This window comes from Nestor notabilis, unplaced genomic scaffold (assembly GCF_000696875.1).
Source record: "Nestor notabilis isolate BGI_N333 unplaced genomic scaffold, ASM69687v1 scaffold6485, whole genome shotgun sequence".
Lineage (NCBI taxonomy): Eukaryota > Metazoa > Chordata > Aves > Psittaciformes > Psittacidae > Nestor > Nestor notabilis.
The window spans coordinates 72-14,923 of NW_009927783.1; the positions used below are offsets into that span (position 1 = coordinate 72).

The following is a 14,852-nucleotide window of genomic DNA, read 5'->3' on the forward strand; positions in this document are numbered from 1 at the left end:
TGGGGCTGCGTGCGGCGTTGCCCTCTCTGTCCACGTCCTGTCCCCTTTCTTCTGTCGCCCTGCCCTCTGTTTCGGTCGGACTTCGAAAGGGCTGTGACACGCGGTGGTTGCCTGAGGAGGGGCGGCAGCAGCATCTCTTCGTTTAGGCGACCTTTCTCTCTCTCTCCCTCCCCCCCGCCCCCTTCAGCCCATCAGAACAACGCTAGTCGTTCTTCACACGTCTTTAAATAAATCATTATTTTCATTATGTAAGATTTATAGATGGCATTATCTCGGTTCCCTGGTGGGGTCAATAAGTTAGTTTGATATTGCAATACGGTGTTGCTTCACTAGAGACCTAAACAGTGTTCAGGTGGGTATGGGGTTTGGGTTTGATTTTTTTGGTTGGTTGGTTGGTTGGCTTCTGGTTTTTGGTTCGATTGTTGGGGTGGGGGAGGGTGTTTGTGGGTTTTTGTGTTGTTTTGGGGTTTGATTGGTTGGTTGGTTTGGTTTTGTTAGGGTTTTTTGGTTGGGTTTGTTTTTTTGTAGCTTTAAGTGCTGTTATCCTCCGTGTGTTGTAAGGATGTTGGGGTCCTAAAACGTGACATTGCTATTGCTATCCTCCACGTCAAGCTGCTGTTCACCCCGGGGCTGCTGGCTCCCCCTGAGGACGAGGCCCCTCAGCTCCTGACTGGTGAACATGTGTGCACCAGCCAGTTCATAGATTTTGATCCTACCATCAATCTGTATTTTGGCACAAAACAAAAAAGAAATGGTTCGAACTGTATTTTTTCCAGTGGAAAAAACTATAAAAGGAGCTGGAAATTATTTTAACACGTGCTGAAATGCATTCTGAACTATGTACATCTCCATTACACGTCAGCTGGGAGGAAGGCAATGCAGTTGTGGATTATGTACATGATCAGTCATGAGTCCTAAAAAATGCCAAACAACAAACAAACAAACCTTAGAATTTCAGTCTGAGTAGGGCATAACTTGTTACATGCTGTTTTTAAAAAATACCCATAGATGCTTTGGTTTGTCTGGACTTTAAAATTACATTCTTCCCATGTTATGCCAGGTTCAGTACGTTCTAAGATAATAGCAAAGTCTTTTCTGCCAAACTTCTGAGTGAACTTCTGCCAAAACCTAACTGAATGATTTAAAAAAAAAAAAAATCTCTATGCATTGCAGTGCTGATTTGTCCACTCTTAAAAACCAACCAAAAACCGCAAACAAAACAGTCTGAACTAACGATGTTTTAGGGTTTTTCTCAGCTGTCACAGTTTTGTAAGATTTAAAAAACCCAAACAACTCCCACAAAAAAACAAACAATATTGTCAGTATTTTTGTACCAACCATGAGGAAATGTCATGCAGTTAATGGGTCATCTGAGGACAATATTGAAGTATTCTGTCTTGTAGATCAATTTTTAGTTTAATAGAAGGAACAGAAACATTTGGGCTTGCATGTCTCTCTAATACCTGGAATTTTGTAACTGTTAAGTGGAAAAACTGTTTCTATTTTAATTAATTTTTATGCAATTTACAGCAGTTATTCAAGCTAGATTAAGGATATTATGTTGGGTTTAATCATCTCAAGAGAACTGAAAATAAGTAAAATATTTTAAATAATTTGTTGGAGCAAAAAAATGATCTGAGAGATTTTGCAGGACTTAAAAATAGAGATAAATTGGAAGATACATGTATAAAAGAAACAGCAGAGAACAAATACGTCCCAGGTTATTGTATGGTTTCTGAGAGCTGAACCCCATAAATTCAAAGGGAGATCATTCTCAAGCGGAGGAGGTTTTGAACATCGTTCTTTGATTTCTTTTATTAAAAAAAAGAATGCTCAGCTTCAAAAATAAGTAAATAAAATCCATAAACATGTGCAATTTCAGATACAGATTTAAAAACTGACAGGCAAATGTAAGTCGGAGCTGACACCGCATTCATAACTGTAGGATACATTAGAATATGAAATTATGTGTGGTACAGTGACTTCTATTGTAGTATTTCAGTCTTAACAATGCAAACAATGGTTTTCATTGGTGCTGCAAGTTATGTCACTGTGGAAAATAAACATTGGTAAGAGTTTGATTTCAAAACAGACTGATTTTTATTTTATTTCATACTTTGGAGAGCTTCGGTGACGTTAAAAGTTGATGCTTCGATATCGCTCTAGTAAGAAAAATAAACTTTTCAAAGTGGTTATTTATGTATTGCTTTCTGAATAAAAATTGTGGGGTTTTTTTTTTCTCCCTTTCAGAATCATATTTTGGGGACAAAAGTTCTTGTGTAGAAAACACTAGCGCACTGAATCTCACGAGCTCTTCTGTGCGAGGCCTGAATAGCGCATGCGTGGGAAAAACACCCCTCTCTTCTAGTAGGTCTGTTTGCAGAAGCCATACCCCTCTTATGGGATATTCAGGTAAGATTAACAGCTATTAAAGGAAATAGTCCTACTTACATTTCTTACATTATTTTATTAAGCACACTTTATTTTTTAATGTGATACAGTAAGATACTGAGATAGATTCAGAACACAGAACATAATGTGTTCTGTACTACAGAGGATGCTTGCCAGCGCAAGATGCACCCATAGGGGAAAATACTACATTAGATACTCGAGTAGGTATTTTGGTATTGCAACCTCTTGTTACTTAGTCTGCATTCATGTATAAATTATCACCATAGTTAGAATTCAAGCTTTTTTCAAATTGTCCAAAATGGATTTATTTTTGTGGCCATGTTGATTTGTGTGGTGGCTGAAGATCCCAAATTTATGTGAATTGCTAATCAAGGGTTTTTCTTAGTAGGCTTGTAAATGCTTTGTACATTGTATATCATGATGTCATTCTCAAGTCTCTTGATGCAAGTTTTGCATGGTTTATGTTGGTATCTTCAGAGGAACTCTTACCCATTGGGTATGAGCTATTTATGAGCAAACTTGTGTTACAGGTTAATGATGCCTTGTGCCATGTTATGTGTACCTCTGTGCTCTGGTAGTGCAGAAGTAACGGGATTTGAAGTTCTTTCACTCTCTGATTAATCATCAGTTCAGTCTTTAGAGTTCTTACGGTTGTTTAATGGTAATTCTTTGAAGCCATGAAACTATTTAAAAATTTATTTGAAAAAATTACCTATTCCTGGTAAGAAGAAGCTGGCTCTTCGCTTGCCACTGGATTACTATTTTGCAAAATATAAGTATCATGAAGTGTATTGTGGAGGACTATTTGGAACAAAAATAGACACATGAGCAATCCAGGACTCATGTCAATAGCAAGAGTCTGAGTTAGGCACCAAGGCCTAGTGATAAGGTTATTTAAAGAATATTTGCAGCTGTGGAATGAGGGAGTTAGCTTGAGGACAACAACTCCCGGTTAGGTAACAAGAAACTCTGCATACTTTAGGACTGATAAAGCCTTCACATGTACTGAAAGCTTAAGCCTATCATGAGATGTATTTATGTGTGTGCATTAGTGGACTTTGCCAATCAGGATTGTATAGAGTTCGTGTGGACAGTTAGAAAGGTTATATAAACAGCTATTCGGGCTCAATAAAGTGTCAGCATTTAATCATATTGGTTTGTTGTGTTGTCAGTGTCTCCCGCAGTGTGTGATTTCCTACAGCTGTTGTGATGCAGTCTCCTGTGTGGCTGCTCCAGGAGTTGGAGAATCAGAGTAACTATGATGTTGAAACTCACAGAGCAGATTTCTCTAGGCATTGTGCATCTTAACAGCGAAACAAAGTCACATCTTCAGTTTCCTTTGATTTTACATGTGTGTTCTTTAGCCTGGAGAAGTTGATTTTTGCTGTTTTGTATGTGGCAGCCCTTAATCAACCTTCACTGATCTGTAATGACTACAGCGTATTCGGAATCTCACATTCTGCTACGTAGCAAAGTCTATCTAGCAGCTGCTTTCCATAGTGTGATAATTGCTTCATTATCGCTCAGCAAGTTACACATTTGCTTGTTTGAATAGCGCAGTCTCATAATCTTTGGTTGCAGATTTCCAAACAAAACGGTGTTAGTAGCTTCTCCAGTAGAATTTGGAGGAATGCAATACCATTTGGCAAATATGAAACAAGAATTAGCTGAGATACCAAAAGAAGCAGTGTATACATGTTTTCGGTTTTTCATAGACTAGGAGAATTTCAGTACACCAAATAAAATGGCATCACCCCATTAGTTAAGTGTCATATTTAGGAAGTACTGTAACTTCGCAGTCAAGAGCAGTGCTGCTTAAATATGGAACATAATTTGGTGTGGGGGGACTTCGTTACTATGGGTTAGACATGTTGTTGCACTGATTTGTGGTGACAGGCACCCGGAGCAAAGTTGGAGAGAAGTGGGATAGCCGGCTCATTTTGTTCAACTTCTTACCAACCCAGTTCTGATTGCAGATGATACCTCATCTCTGAGACTGTCCAACTTCCTGGCTCACAGCTTAGCTTTTAGGTGCCAGAACAGTAATGCTAGGAGACAGCTGGGTTTTGAGTTGGTGCTAATTAAACTTCTGTTTATTAGCAAAAGTGGTATGGGAAGAGTGAGATGAAGGAATGTGTCAGCATTTGTCTCCAGTCAACTACACTGCATTAAACCATAGTTGAACAAAAAAAAGGCCCATTTTTGAAATTAGCTATTTGGCTGAATGCCATGAGATGAGGAATCACCCGTCTGTTCAGGTTAGATATAAACATCAGGTCTGTAGTACAATCCCAAAGTAGATTTGTTGTGTTGTGTTGGGCAAATTGCTAAAGCAGTTGGGTTGGTGGTTTTATCTACGTGGGAGGAAAAAAAGAGACTAGGCAAGAAAATGAGGGTTAGTGTCTTCAGAAAGGAAGACATTAGGCATAAAGGAGCTTAATTTTAATTTTCACACTTGGTCTTTGCAAGGGCTGTCTTGGAGAGATAGCTGGATATTAGAGGAAGGAGATGACATTGATTGAGGTTGTGATGATATTTGGGAAAATGCAAGCCAAAACAATTTTCAGATGCAAGAAATTATTAAAAAAACTCCAAAATAAAAATCCTATTACTGGGACTCAAGCATACTATAGATATAGATATTAGAATAATTTAGCATTAAATCAGATTAAAAAAAAAAAGTATGTAAAGACATTTGTTTTCCCTAACTTGGCAAGATCTAAACAACCTCGATCAGAGTTGTGCCGTTAGTGGAATATTAAGTTACAGTATCTCTCTGCAATTAATACACCTGATTTTAACTAATGGTAATAGCTATGCATCATTTGAATTTAAATGGCAAGTGTTTAATAATAGCCATGCCTTTTGGCATGTATTAAACATCAGGTTTTTGTTTAGCACAGAGGTGGTGACTCAGAAAGTGTTTTCAGTTGCAACAGAGATGTGAATAGTTCTGACAATCTTAAATGAATGCATTCAGTCAGTCTTTTAATGTAAGAGTGTGATGTTCATGCTTTGGAAAATGCCTTGCCTGTGTGGTGTGGCAAGTAAGGAGTTCAACAACCAGGATTTTTAATTTTTAGTGAAGTTAAATGGAATGGGATTTCCGTGGGTATGGGAATACAAGTACATATTTCACTTGGGATGATGAAGAATGATTCTGTCAAGGTAAGGTAGTGGCTTGTAACCAAATATATGCAACTGTTTTACAGTTACATCCTCATCTGCAGTCTCTGCTCATAGTGCTGCATCAGTTATTGTAGCTGTTGTGGAAGGAAGAGGCCTTGCCAGAGGTGAAGTAGGAATGGCCAGTATTGACTTAAAAAATCCTGAGGTGATATTATCACAGTTTTCAGACAATACAACTTATGCCAAGGTATTGTTGCATATACTTAATTGCTGTGTCCCTTACAGGCTAATTATGACCTTCCTCCTTAAGTAAGCTTATGACTAATGGGAATAGTTTGTAGAAGAATTTTCTCAAAAGTGAAAGTAACAAGTTCTAGAAAATGTGCAGTGTTGAAAGGACTATTTTCATTACTGTGCCTCAGATTTTAGATAAAGGGGAAAGAATGTCCTGCAAAAGAAAAATAGCCTTTGCAAAAACCATTGTGTCTGAACTGTGAGGGAGTGAGATGCCTGGTTTTGAAGATCATTGGGCAATACGTAGTAATAGAACTTGCAAATATTTTTGATCAGGCAGAACAACTCCAAGAGCAGAACTGCATAAATTTGGGTGGAAGGGTAGGGTAACTGTAGGGCTGGCTTTGTTTGATTGCATAAATATTCCATCTCAGCTTGAAATGAAATTCACTACATTTACAGCCAAGTGTTCTGAATACAGAACTGAATATCTTGATTCAGAGAGTAATCTCTCTGCTTTATGCAACACAAGTATTAGTAAAACATCTAATGGTTTTGTTGTAGTTATGCATGCTAGAAAATAATGTGGCTTGTAGGATCTTTGCAGTATTTGAAGAAATAAAAGCTAAATTTAATTAGGACCATAAGTAGCTATGACTCAGGATATAAACAGCTATCAAATCTATTTACTAAAATAGATGTTGTCTAATGTAATTTTTATTTTTTTCAATCAGCTGTGCTATTAAAGCTTATCCCGATGTTGACACACACATATTAAACCTGGCAGCTACAGAAGTACTTCTGTAATACACAGGACTAAAAATCAAAACGACATGTGCACCTCGAAAATGTGGGTGCATGACAAAATGTCGAGGTTCAGATAATGATGTGGCAACTTAAATAACCATTCTGTTAAAGGTGAAAAATTGATCTGCTAGTGCCTAGGAAAGAACCCAGTCCTGTGTAAGCAAAAGAATGTTAAGACTAGAATCTTGCAAGGAAATGTTGGATTAATTTTATGGAAGTTGTTTAATGGTTCTGTAAGGATTGCAGTTACTTCTAAGAGTAAAAGGCGTTCTTTTTAGCTAGCAGTAGCTGTGTTTGTAGTCTAGAGTCTCTACTGTTCTACTGTGTCAATGTTAAGAACTGTGTTACTGTCCCATGAAATTTATCTTTGTCAAACTGGGAAGTATTTTAGCTGCCCAAACTCCTTCCCTATCCCTTTACTTTTGATTTCATCTTGCATTTAATGATAAAATACTATTACCTCTCTTAAGACTTTCATACTTTGCCTGTAAATTATGATAACACAACTTTCTTCTCTGTTAGTCAGGCTTGTGACTTGTTAAGTTTACATCTTCTATTACTGCTTGTCAGTCCTCGGCCAGATTATTCGGTGTTTTCCTTCCTTACCATTCTAAGAGATGGCATTTTTATTTGTATATGTATCTTTCTGGTTTTCCATTTAAATTACAGAGTTCTTAATTCCGTGGGCATACCTGATACTGTATTGACCATCCAGTCAACAAAACTCCAAACAAAGAACCTCAAAACAAACCAACTCGACTCCCAAAACTTCTCCCCAAATGCACTACATGGCTTAGTTTCGTATCTCATTCTTTAACACCTTTAACAGTACTGTCTTATCTGCTGATCAGCTGCTTTTTTACAGTGTCCCTATCTATGTTTTGCTAGTGATTGATATCAAGCTTATTGTATTTTATTTTTCTTGTGCACCCTTTTATTTTTGAATGTTCTGTAAATTAATTTATCGAAGTTTTCTTGTATTTTTTAAGTTCCTTAAGGTTTGTTTTATCTGCGATGCCTCTGAGAAAAACTTCCTAATGATTACGAGACATGATGGGCAGCAGCAGCTCTCCCTCCCACCTTGCAATACCCTTACATTATATATTTTGTGTATGATTGCTTATACTTATTCATCTTTCCATTGTTACCTGTCCCTTCTGTCACACCTTAACTTCTAAGCACTTAAAGTACAGTCTGTTTTTTCATGTTTCTTCCTTGAGAATTTGTAGATGATGATATAAATGCATAATGATGTTTGTCCTCTTATATGGTAAACAAATAGAAAAGCATGTAGTGTACTTTGAATCCCTGCAGCAGGTGTGTAAAACTGAGAGAAATGTTATAAGAGGAGGTTACAAGAAAGCCTGAAGCAAGCCTCAATCAAAAGATTATTAGTATTCAGACATGTTACTTTTCTTCATCTTCCAGAGCACCATTAACTTTACACCTGCAAGCCCAGAAAGCTGCTATCTGTTGAAAATAAGTCCTTCTCCCATCTTGGCCATGGAATATGGTTCTGGCTATTTATCTCTTGCTTTGACGACAAGCATATTTTGGTGTTTAAGTAACAGGGAATAGATACCTGTATTTTTTATTATTGTGGGTTTAGGTATGTTTAGATACCCATATCTATAGATACAGATAGATTTGACTCGGTGTAGAACTCAGCAGAAAGTTTGGTCTTTATTTACAAGACTGTGACTGTGACTTTTAAAATACAAGGGTGCTGTAATTCTTCATTGCTGGTTCGTATTTTAGTATATATGTGAATTTTCATTGTTTTTTTTGTTTTCGTTGTTTTTTTTTGTTTGCTTTTGTTGAGGTTATTACTAAACTCAAGATTTTAACACCGCTAGAAATCATAATGTCAAACACTGCTTGTGATGCAGGGAACACAACAAAATTGTTCAGCCTGATAACAGAACATTTCAAGGTAAGCTCTTAAATTTCGTTCCATATTTTAGAGTTCAGTCATATTATAGAGTGCAGTCAGGTTTTGTGTGGTTTATGATGTTTGAGCCTAATTTTACCATGGTAAAGAATAATCTAAATGCAGTTCCAACACTACTAAATCTAATCTTAACAATTGCAGGGATAAGTATGTTACTGATTAAAGCCACAGGTTTTGAATTTGTGGTATTGAAATAATTTGAACAATACTGAACCTAGGAAAGACTCAGAGGTTAAAAAATCAAGAAGTTTCTTCTGCTCCTTTTTTGTTCTCTCAACCTGATAAAGAGATGTGGCTAATGTATCAGAGAATGGGAGAAAGCATCGCAGGGTGAAAGAGCACCAGATAACTAGTGTATGTAATTTGTTAGTATCAAAGCTTCAGAAGTTCTAAAAAGCCCCATATTGAATACTGGTTTAATTGCTCTCATGTCTGTACTGCTGATGGCCTCTTCGTGAGTCCTTTTCTACTTCCTGACCTCTCCTCTTTGTTTTGCATACACCACTTGCACATCCCACGCTTCCCATTGCATTGACCTGCGTATCTTTATTGCTAGTTTACCATTGAGAGGTTGATAAGGATTCCTTGGACTTAAACCTTGGCAAGAGACAACTACAGTCTGAATGTCAGCATTGATGCTAGCATGAAAATAACTTTCCGTAAAGTCATTAATTTTAACCAAATCCAAGTTCTTTGCCTAGTTCTTGAGAGCAAGAGCAATATCCAAGAAAAAAACCTGCGTTAATTTGCCCAGATCAGTAGTATAAGCCTTTTTATATGTACTCATTATCAAAGAGAAGGAAAGATGAGTGACAGAAGTGTAGCTTGCTTGTGCTAATAAGCTAGAATGAATACTTACACAGGTTGCAGAACCAAATGATAGACTTTCTTGGTAACAGGTATCACTAGAAAAATAGAGAAGTCTGTCTGATGATAAAATCTCTGTAACTTTTGAAACTGTCTGCTTTTCCCCTCATCTTCACAGAATGTGACTTTTACAACTGTGCAAAGAAAATACTTCAATGAAACTAAGGGTTTGGAATACATAGAACAATTGTGTGCATCTGAATTCAGCACCATTTTCATGGAGGTTCAGTCAAAGTATGTTTAAATAAGGAAAAAGCACACGGTGTTCAGATAAGTTTTTAACAGCTTTTTGCATACTTAGCACACAAGTCTTGTGGCTTGGTGCAAAAGCTAGAAAATAGGAAGAGAGCTGTTCTTTTATTCTGCCCTCCAGTGTTGCTGATGCATCTAGAAACTTCAGTAGAAAGCCCATTACAGCCTTTTTTTAGTTTTAGTTTTCATAGCTTTCCACTTTCTCCTCTTTGTTTTCCTTGTACCAACAATTTTAAGTAGTGGTCCTTGTTAACCTGGGTCGTCAAGTCATGTACTGAAATACGGATGTTTGAAATACCTAGTATATAGTGTGGGGTGTCAAGTGTACAGACAATCAAACATGAATATTTTATTTACATGCATATATATGCACTATTCATGGGTTAGTGCATACTTAAAACACACTGCCTTTTCAGTGCCGTCAGTCCCAGTAGTTGTCAAGCACAAGTGTGAATGTAATTTCTGTACTGAAATACCACCGCCTGGTTTTGTGGTATTTCAGTAGCACTATTCAACATTCATTGAAGATTGTTTCTTTCCAAGGTATTACTGTCTTGCAGCTGCTGCAGCTTTGCTAAAATATGTGGAGTTTATTCAAAATTCAGTTTATGCTCCTAAATCGCTCAAGGTGCGTTTCCAGGGGAGTGAGAAAACAGCCATGATAGATTCATCATCAGCACAAAATCTGGAATTAGTGATCAATAACAGAGATTCTCGGTAAGAATATTTAAGTTTACAAATTGCACTTTTATAAAGTTGTGTTTCACTAACTGTTCTTGATGTTTGTGTCAAAGAGCTGACCATTGTATTTATTTCTGTATGACAGAACTTATATACCATTCAGAGCTTAAAGAAAAATACTTGGACAGAGAAACGCATTACAATTCAGCACTAAATTTCTAGCATAGGAATCCCACAAGTGATTGCAGAAAGAGATGACACCCAGTCATCTTTGAATAAAATACAGACATCAGTGTAAACTTACAAATGATGTTGATGCAAAATTTCACAGATTATGAAATGAAAGAGGCAACATTTCCACAAGTTGCTTATATTGGATTAAAATGCCTGGGTTTTATTCATTTTACACAAGATAAACAGGCTTGAAACATTGTTTTGTTTTTCTTTAGTTCTAGGGACTAGTGCCAAACAAACAACTGCGTGGTGCTTGATTGCATGGTTGTTCTCCAGAATGAGAACAATGATTGGAACACTTTCTTCACCAGGAGTTACTTGCTTTCTAGGCAGAAGGAGCTGCAAGTGTTACCTTCTCAAGGCTGTTACACTTCTGGTTAGAACTGTCTGGCTGTCAAGTTCTGAGGTCCACCTCTGTTTATAAGTCCACTTATCACCTTGGTATAAAAAGGAGAGCCTGGAGATTGCTCGCTCTCCAAGTATTACTTTTAAGAGCTTTCTGCTTGGAGGGATATCAGAATCATAAAATGGCTTGGATACGAAGGAACCTTTAAAGATCCTCTAGTTCCAAGCTCCCTCCTCTGGGCAGGGACGTCTTCGACTAGATCAGTCACCCTTACCCTTCTGCCACTGTTCTTTTATCTTTTTGTCTCGCTCGGCTCTTGCTGTGGTTTTCTCCCTGGTTTTCTCTTCTTGTGGGGATCACAAGAGTACACAGTTAGATCTGTTCTTCAGAAGTGGGAGGTAACTATAGTTTCTTTCTATTCATTTGCCATGCTTTGCCCTCAGTTCCTTCTTGTTTGCTCCATTGCTTCGTATGTAACTGCAGGAGCCAGCCTGTAGGATTGGCACCCTCAGAGCAATATTTCTCTGAAAGCTGCTCTAATTTGACAGATGGCTTTTGAGAGGAAGGAGTAGAAATGGGCAACACTAAACTGCCTAACGGTTTGCTGCCTTTTTTTTTTTTGGCATTATAGCTGCGCACTTTTTGCTGACCCGGTGGCAAGTTTGAATCAGACCAGACAGAGCTATTTCCATTACATAAATATTACCCCTAAAGCCTGGTTAGATATCTTTGCGTCAGATATTAACACGTAAACGTTAATAGTACAGGCACACACCAGAAACACCTAAATCAAGGTCTTGTGGCAGTATCTGGAGGGGCTTGTCTCTTTTCATTTACTGTATAGGGAAATGAGCCCTCAGTTGCTTAAAGGTAAGCAGTGTGGGTACTATCCCAAATGTAGAGTTCCCCTTAAGTGTTGCCATGAATTGCAGCTCATAAGAAGTATGTCCTTAATAAAACTGGCTTTGAATTTCACCCTTTTTAAAATTTTCTTGACTCCTTTGGGCCATGGTATTTCAGGAGTTTCTGTACTGTCGAGCTATTTTTATGCTGTTTGGTATCAGATTTCTTCCTATTCAAGTTGTACTTCAATCACAGTGTTTATGTGGCCTTCTTTCAAGCCAGTAGCACTGAAGGTTTCAGGTTTCTAAAACTGTTTAGGTATGTAATAGATGTAAATATTATAAGCTGTTTATTTTAAACAGATACAATCGGCCCTTAAGTGTGAGGCCCTGGGATGCAACGTGTAAAAGCCATGAACATGAGAATACTATCTACAAATGATAAGCATGTTATTTGGCTCCTGTAATGACTGTAAGTCAGTTCTTTAAAAAATAAATCCAAAACTTATTTCTCTCTTGGACTTGTAAGTATTTGAAATAATTTTCAGAAATGTATGTTAGTGAAAATGTTCAGATTAGTGTTTGATCTCAGACTCTAATTTGCCTCCTTCTGTTGGATTTGTTTGGTTTTAATTAGCTCAACTGAGAAGAAAAATGTGAACTGCACCACTGCAGTAGTAATGGAATACTACCACAAAAAAATGAAGAAAATACTGAATACAGATGAATTTCTATACTTAGGAAAATGATATAATGAGGGCTAATATTACATTAAATTGCATTAAATTGCCTGACTTCCTAAACTGCTGTAATTCATATAATACACATGGCACACAGGGAGGTGCTAAGCATCCCAAAAGCGTGTCTCAGATGTGTAGGGTGCTCTGACCTGAAAATGTCCTTCACATTTACCATCTTTGTGAGTGTATTCTTCACATCCATTTTGTTTTCAAAGGAATGGTCACACACTTTTTGGTGTACTAAATTACACCAAAACTCCGGGTGGAAGTCGAAGACTTAGATCCAATATCCTGGAGCCACTAGTAGATGCCGAAACAATTAACACAAGACTGGACTGTGTTCAGGAATTACTCCAGGATGAGGAGCTCTTTTTTGGTCTTCAAGCAGGTAGCGATTTATTTTTTAATTCATAGTATTATATTTCTTTTTAAATATTTATTTCTGATCGATGAAAGTGTGCAGAGTGACTTGACATGTTTGAAAAGTTGGGGTTTTATGATTGTCAGGTGACATAGAGTGGACACTTAATATTTGAAGTAATCTCTATTTGATAGTGATGTTTTTCTCAAGTATTTTGCTAAGAAAAGCTAGTTTCTCCACTAAGGTGGATAGAAGTCAGTAGGCCAATAGCTTTTTCGAAGAGTTTGACTTTTCACCTCTATGGCCAGATACACAGTGTGTTGGAAGCATACAAGTATGTATGCTGTATACGTTAAAAACAAAGGCGCCACTGCTGTAATACTTGTGTATGCATGTTTTTTTGTCATTGCCCCTTAAAGCAGTCCAGACAAGTGTAAAATAAAGACAGTACCAGAATGTGAGTTAGTCCACCTGAAGTTGGATCATGTAATCCTAATCACAGAAGAAATATGATTTAATCAAACAAAAAGAATACTGCTGAATTGATACATGACCTCCTGTACAATAATTACTACATGCTTAGATATAGTAAATAATTGAGATAGCAGCTATTTTTAATCCATTTTTTAACCTGAAAGAAAAACGTAAGTATTACTAAGTAAGTATATGCATGTAAAAAATTGATCTTATTATAATTACAGTTCAATTTCTGTTCTGTACTTTTGTTTTACAGTTATCTCAAAATTCCTGGATACAGAACAACTACTTTCAGTTTTGGTACAAATTCCAAAGCAGGATACAGTATGTTTTGAAATACACTTCAGATGATCAGTTATCTGGCTAAAATGTGCAATATATAAATGTGATATCTATAAATATGTATGATATGATAAGAAAAAGACTGTACCTTAAAACTACATGGAATAATGCTATCGTAGATTGAGAGTAGATCTTATTTTACAGCAGTAGAGGATTCTCATAGAAGAATGTTAGAAAAATTTGCGTTTGCTTCAATATCACATTCATCTAAAGTTATGCAAATTGACTTCAAAACTGTTTAATTTTTCATCACTCCCCACCTTTATTCCTCATACATGTACATCCTGTTTGACAGTACTAGGATGAGAGAGAGGAATTGTCTTCACATCAGCCTAAGAGAAAAAAGTGTATAACAGAAATTTGCTCTCTTATTTTTGGAGGTTGATACAGTTTTTGATAGCCTAAAGAAAATGAAGCATCTTTCTTACTAGGATATAAACAATTTCTTAAATTTCATGTAATACAAATCAATAGAAATTAGTCTTTATTGCCTGAAAAGTTATTTTGAGAAAGGTTCTCAGGAAGAATTCTGACGTTGCTCAGCTCTGCTTACAAAACAGATGAACTAAGTCACATAAGCATACAAAGCCAGAAATGGAACTTACCTGTTAGTTTCCGAGGCACAGGTGCTGTGTGAGCTAAGTGCAACTGTTTCATGCAGGGGTTAAGCGTATCCTCTGAACAACAGTGAGCTGACAGAAAGCAATATACTCAATTGCATAGCATAAGCATTACCAAATGAGGCAGAAGTTTCCCCTACTCTGACTGTTCTCAAAAGCAGAGAACCTTATGTCTCAAGCACACACCAGAGAGATCTCTAGGTCATGGATAGTGTTTGGAGGTCCTTTGTGCATCCTGTTCTCAACTTGACCCGTGCTTCTCTCTTAACCTTTGAATACAAGGGATAAGTAATGTATTGGAGAAATAATTACTCTTGAGTTTTCTCATGTTCCTGTTTTACAGATTGAAAGAGTACCCTGCTTTCACCTGTTACATCAAATCACATATCTTACAAGGCAGACCAAAATGAAATGCAGATAAAAGCAGTTATTCATAAAAGTATAACTAGACAGTAAAGTAATAAATGCTTAGAATAATGTAGGTTAGTTGAAAGACAAGCGATACTTTATCTGCTTGTGTTCAGGCTTCAGCCGGAAGGTAGTTTATCGCTTACTGC

The 14,852-nt window shown here is 37.0% G+C and overlaps 1 protein-coding gene across 1 annotated transcript in view; it reads left to right on the plus strand.

Annotated features, from left to right (window-relative positions):
- Positions 1-561: 561 nt before the first annotated feature.
- Positions 562-14,852, plus strand: part of MSH4 (mutS homolog 4) — a gene marked incomplete at both ends in the record, with an annotated part of 25,114 nt that continues 10,823 nt past the window's right edge. Inside the window, 8 exons of the mRNA XM_010014202.1 lie at positions 562-754; positions 2,251-2,412; positions 5,625-5,788; positions 8,405-8,515; positions 9,519-9,634; positions 10,196-10,369; positions 12,711-12,883; positions 13,590-13,657. Of these exons, the coding sequence (XP_010012504.1) occupies positions 562-754; positions 2,251-2,412; positions 5,625-5,788; positions 8,405-8,515; positions 9,519-9,634; positions 10,196-10,369; positions 12,711-12,883; positions 13,590-13,657 (1,161 nt within the window). The remainder of the gene's footprint in view (positions 755-2,250; positions 2,413-5,624; positions 5,789-8,404; positions 8,516-9,518; positions 9,635-10,195; positions 10,370-12,710; positions 12,884-13,589; positions 13,658-14,852) is intronic.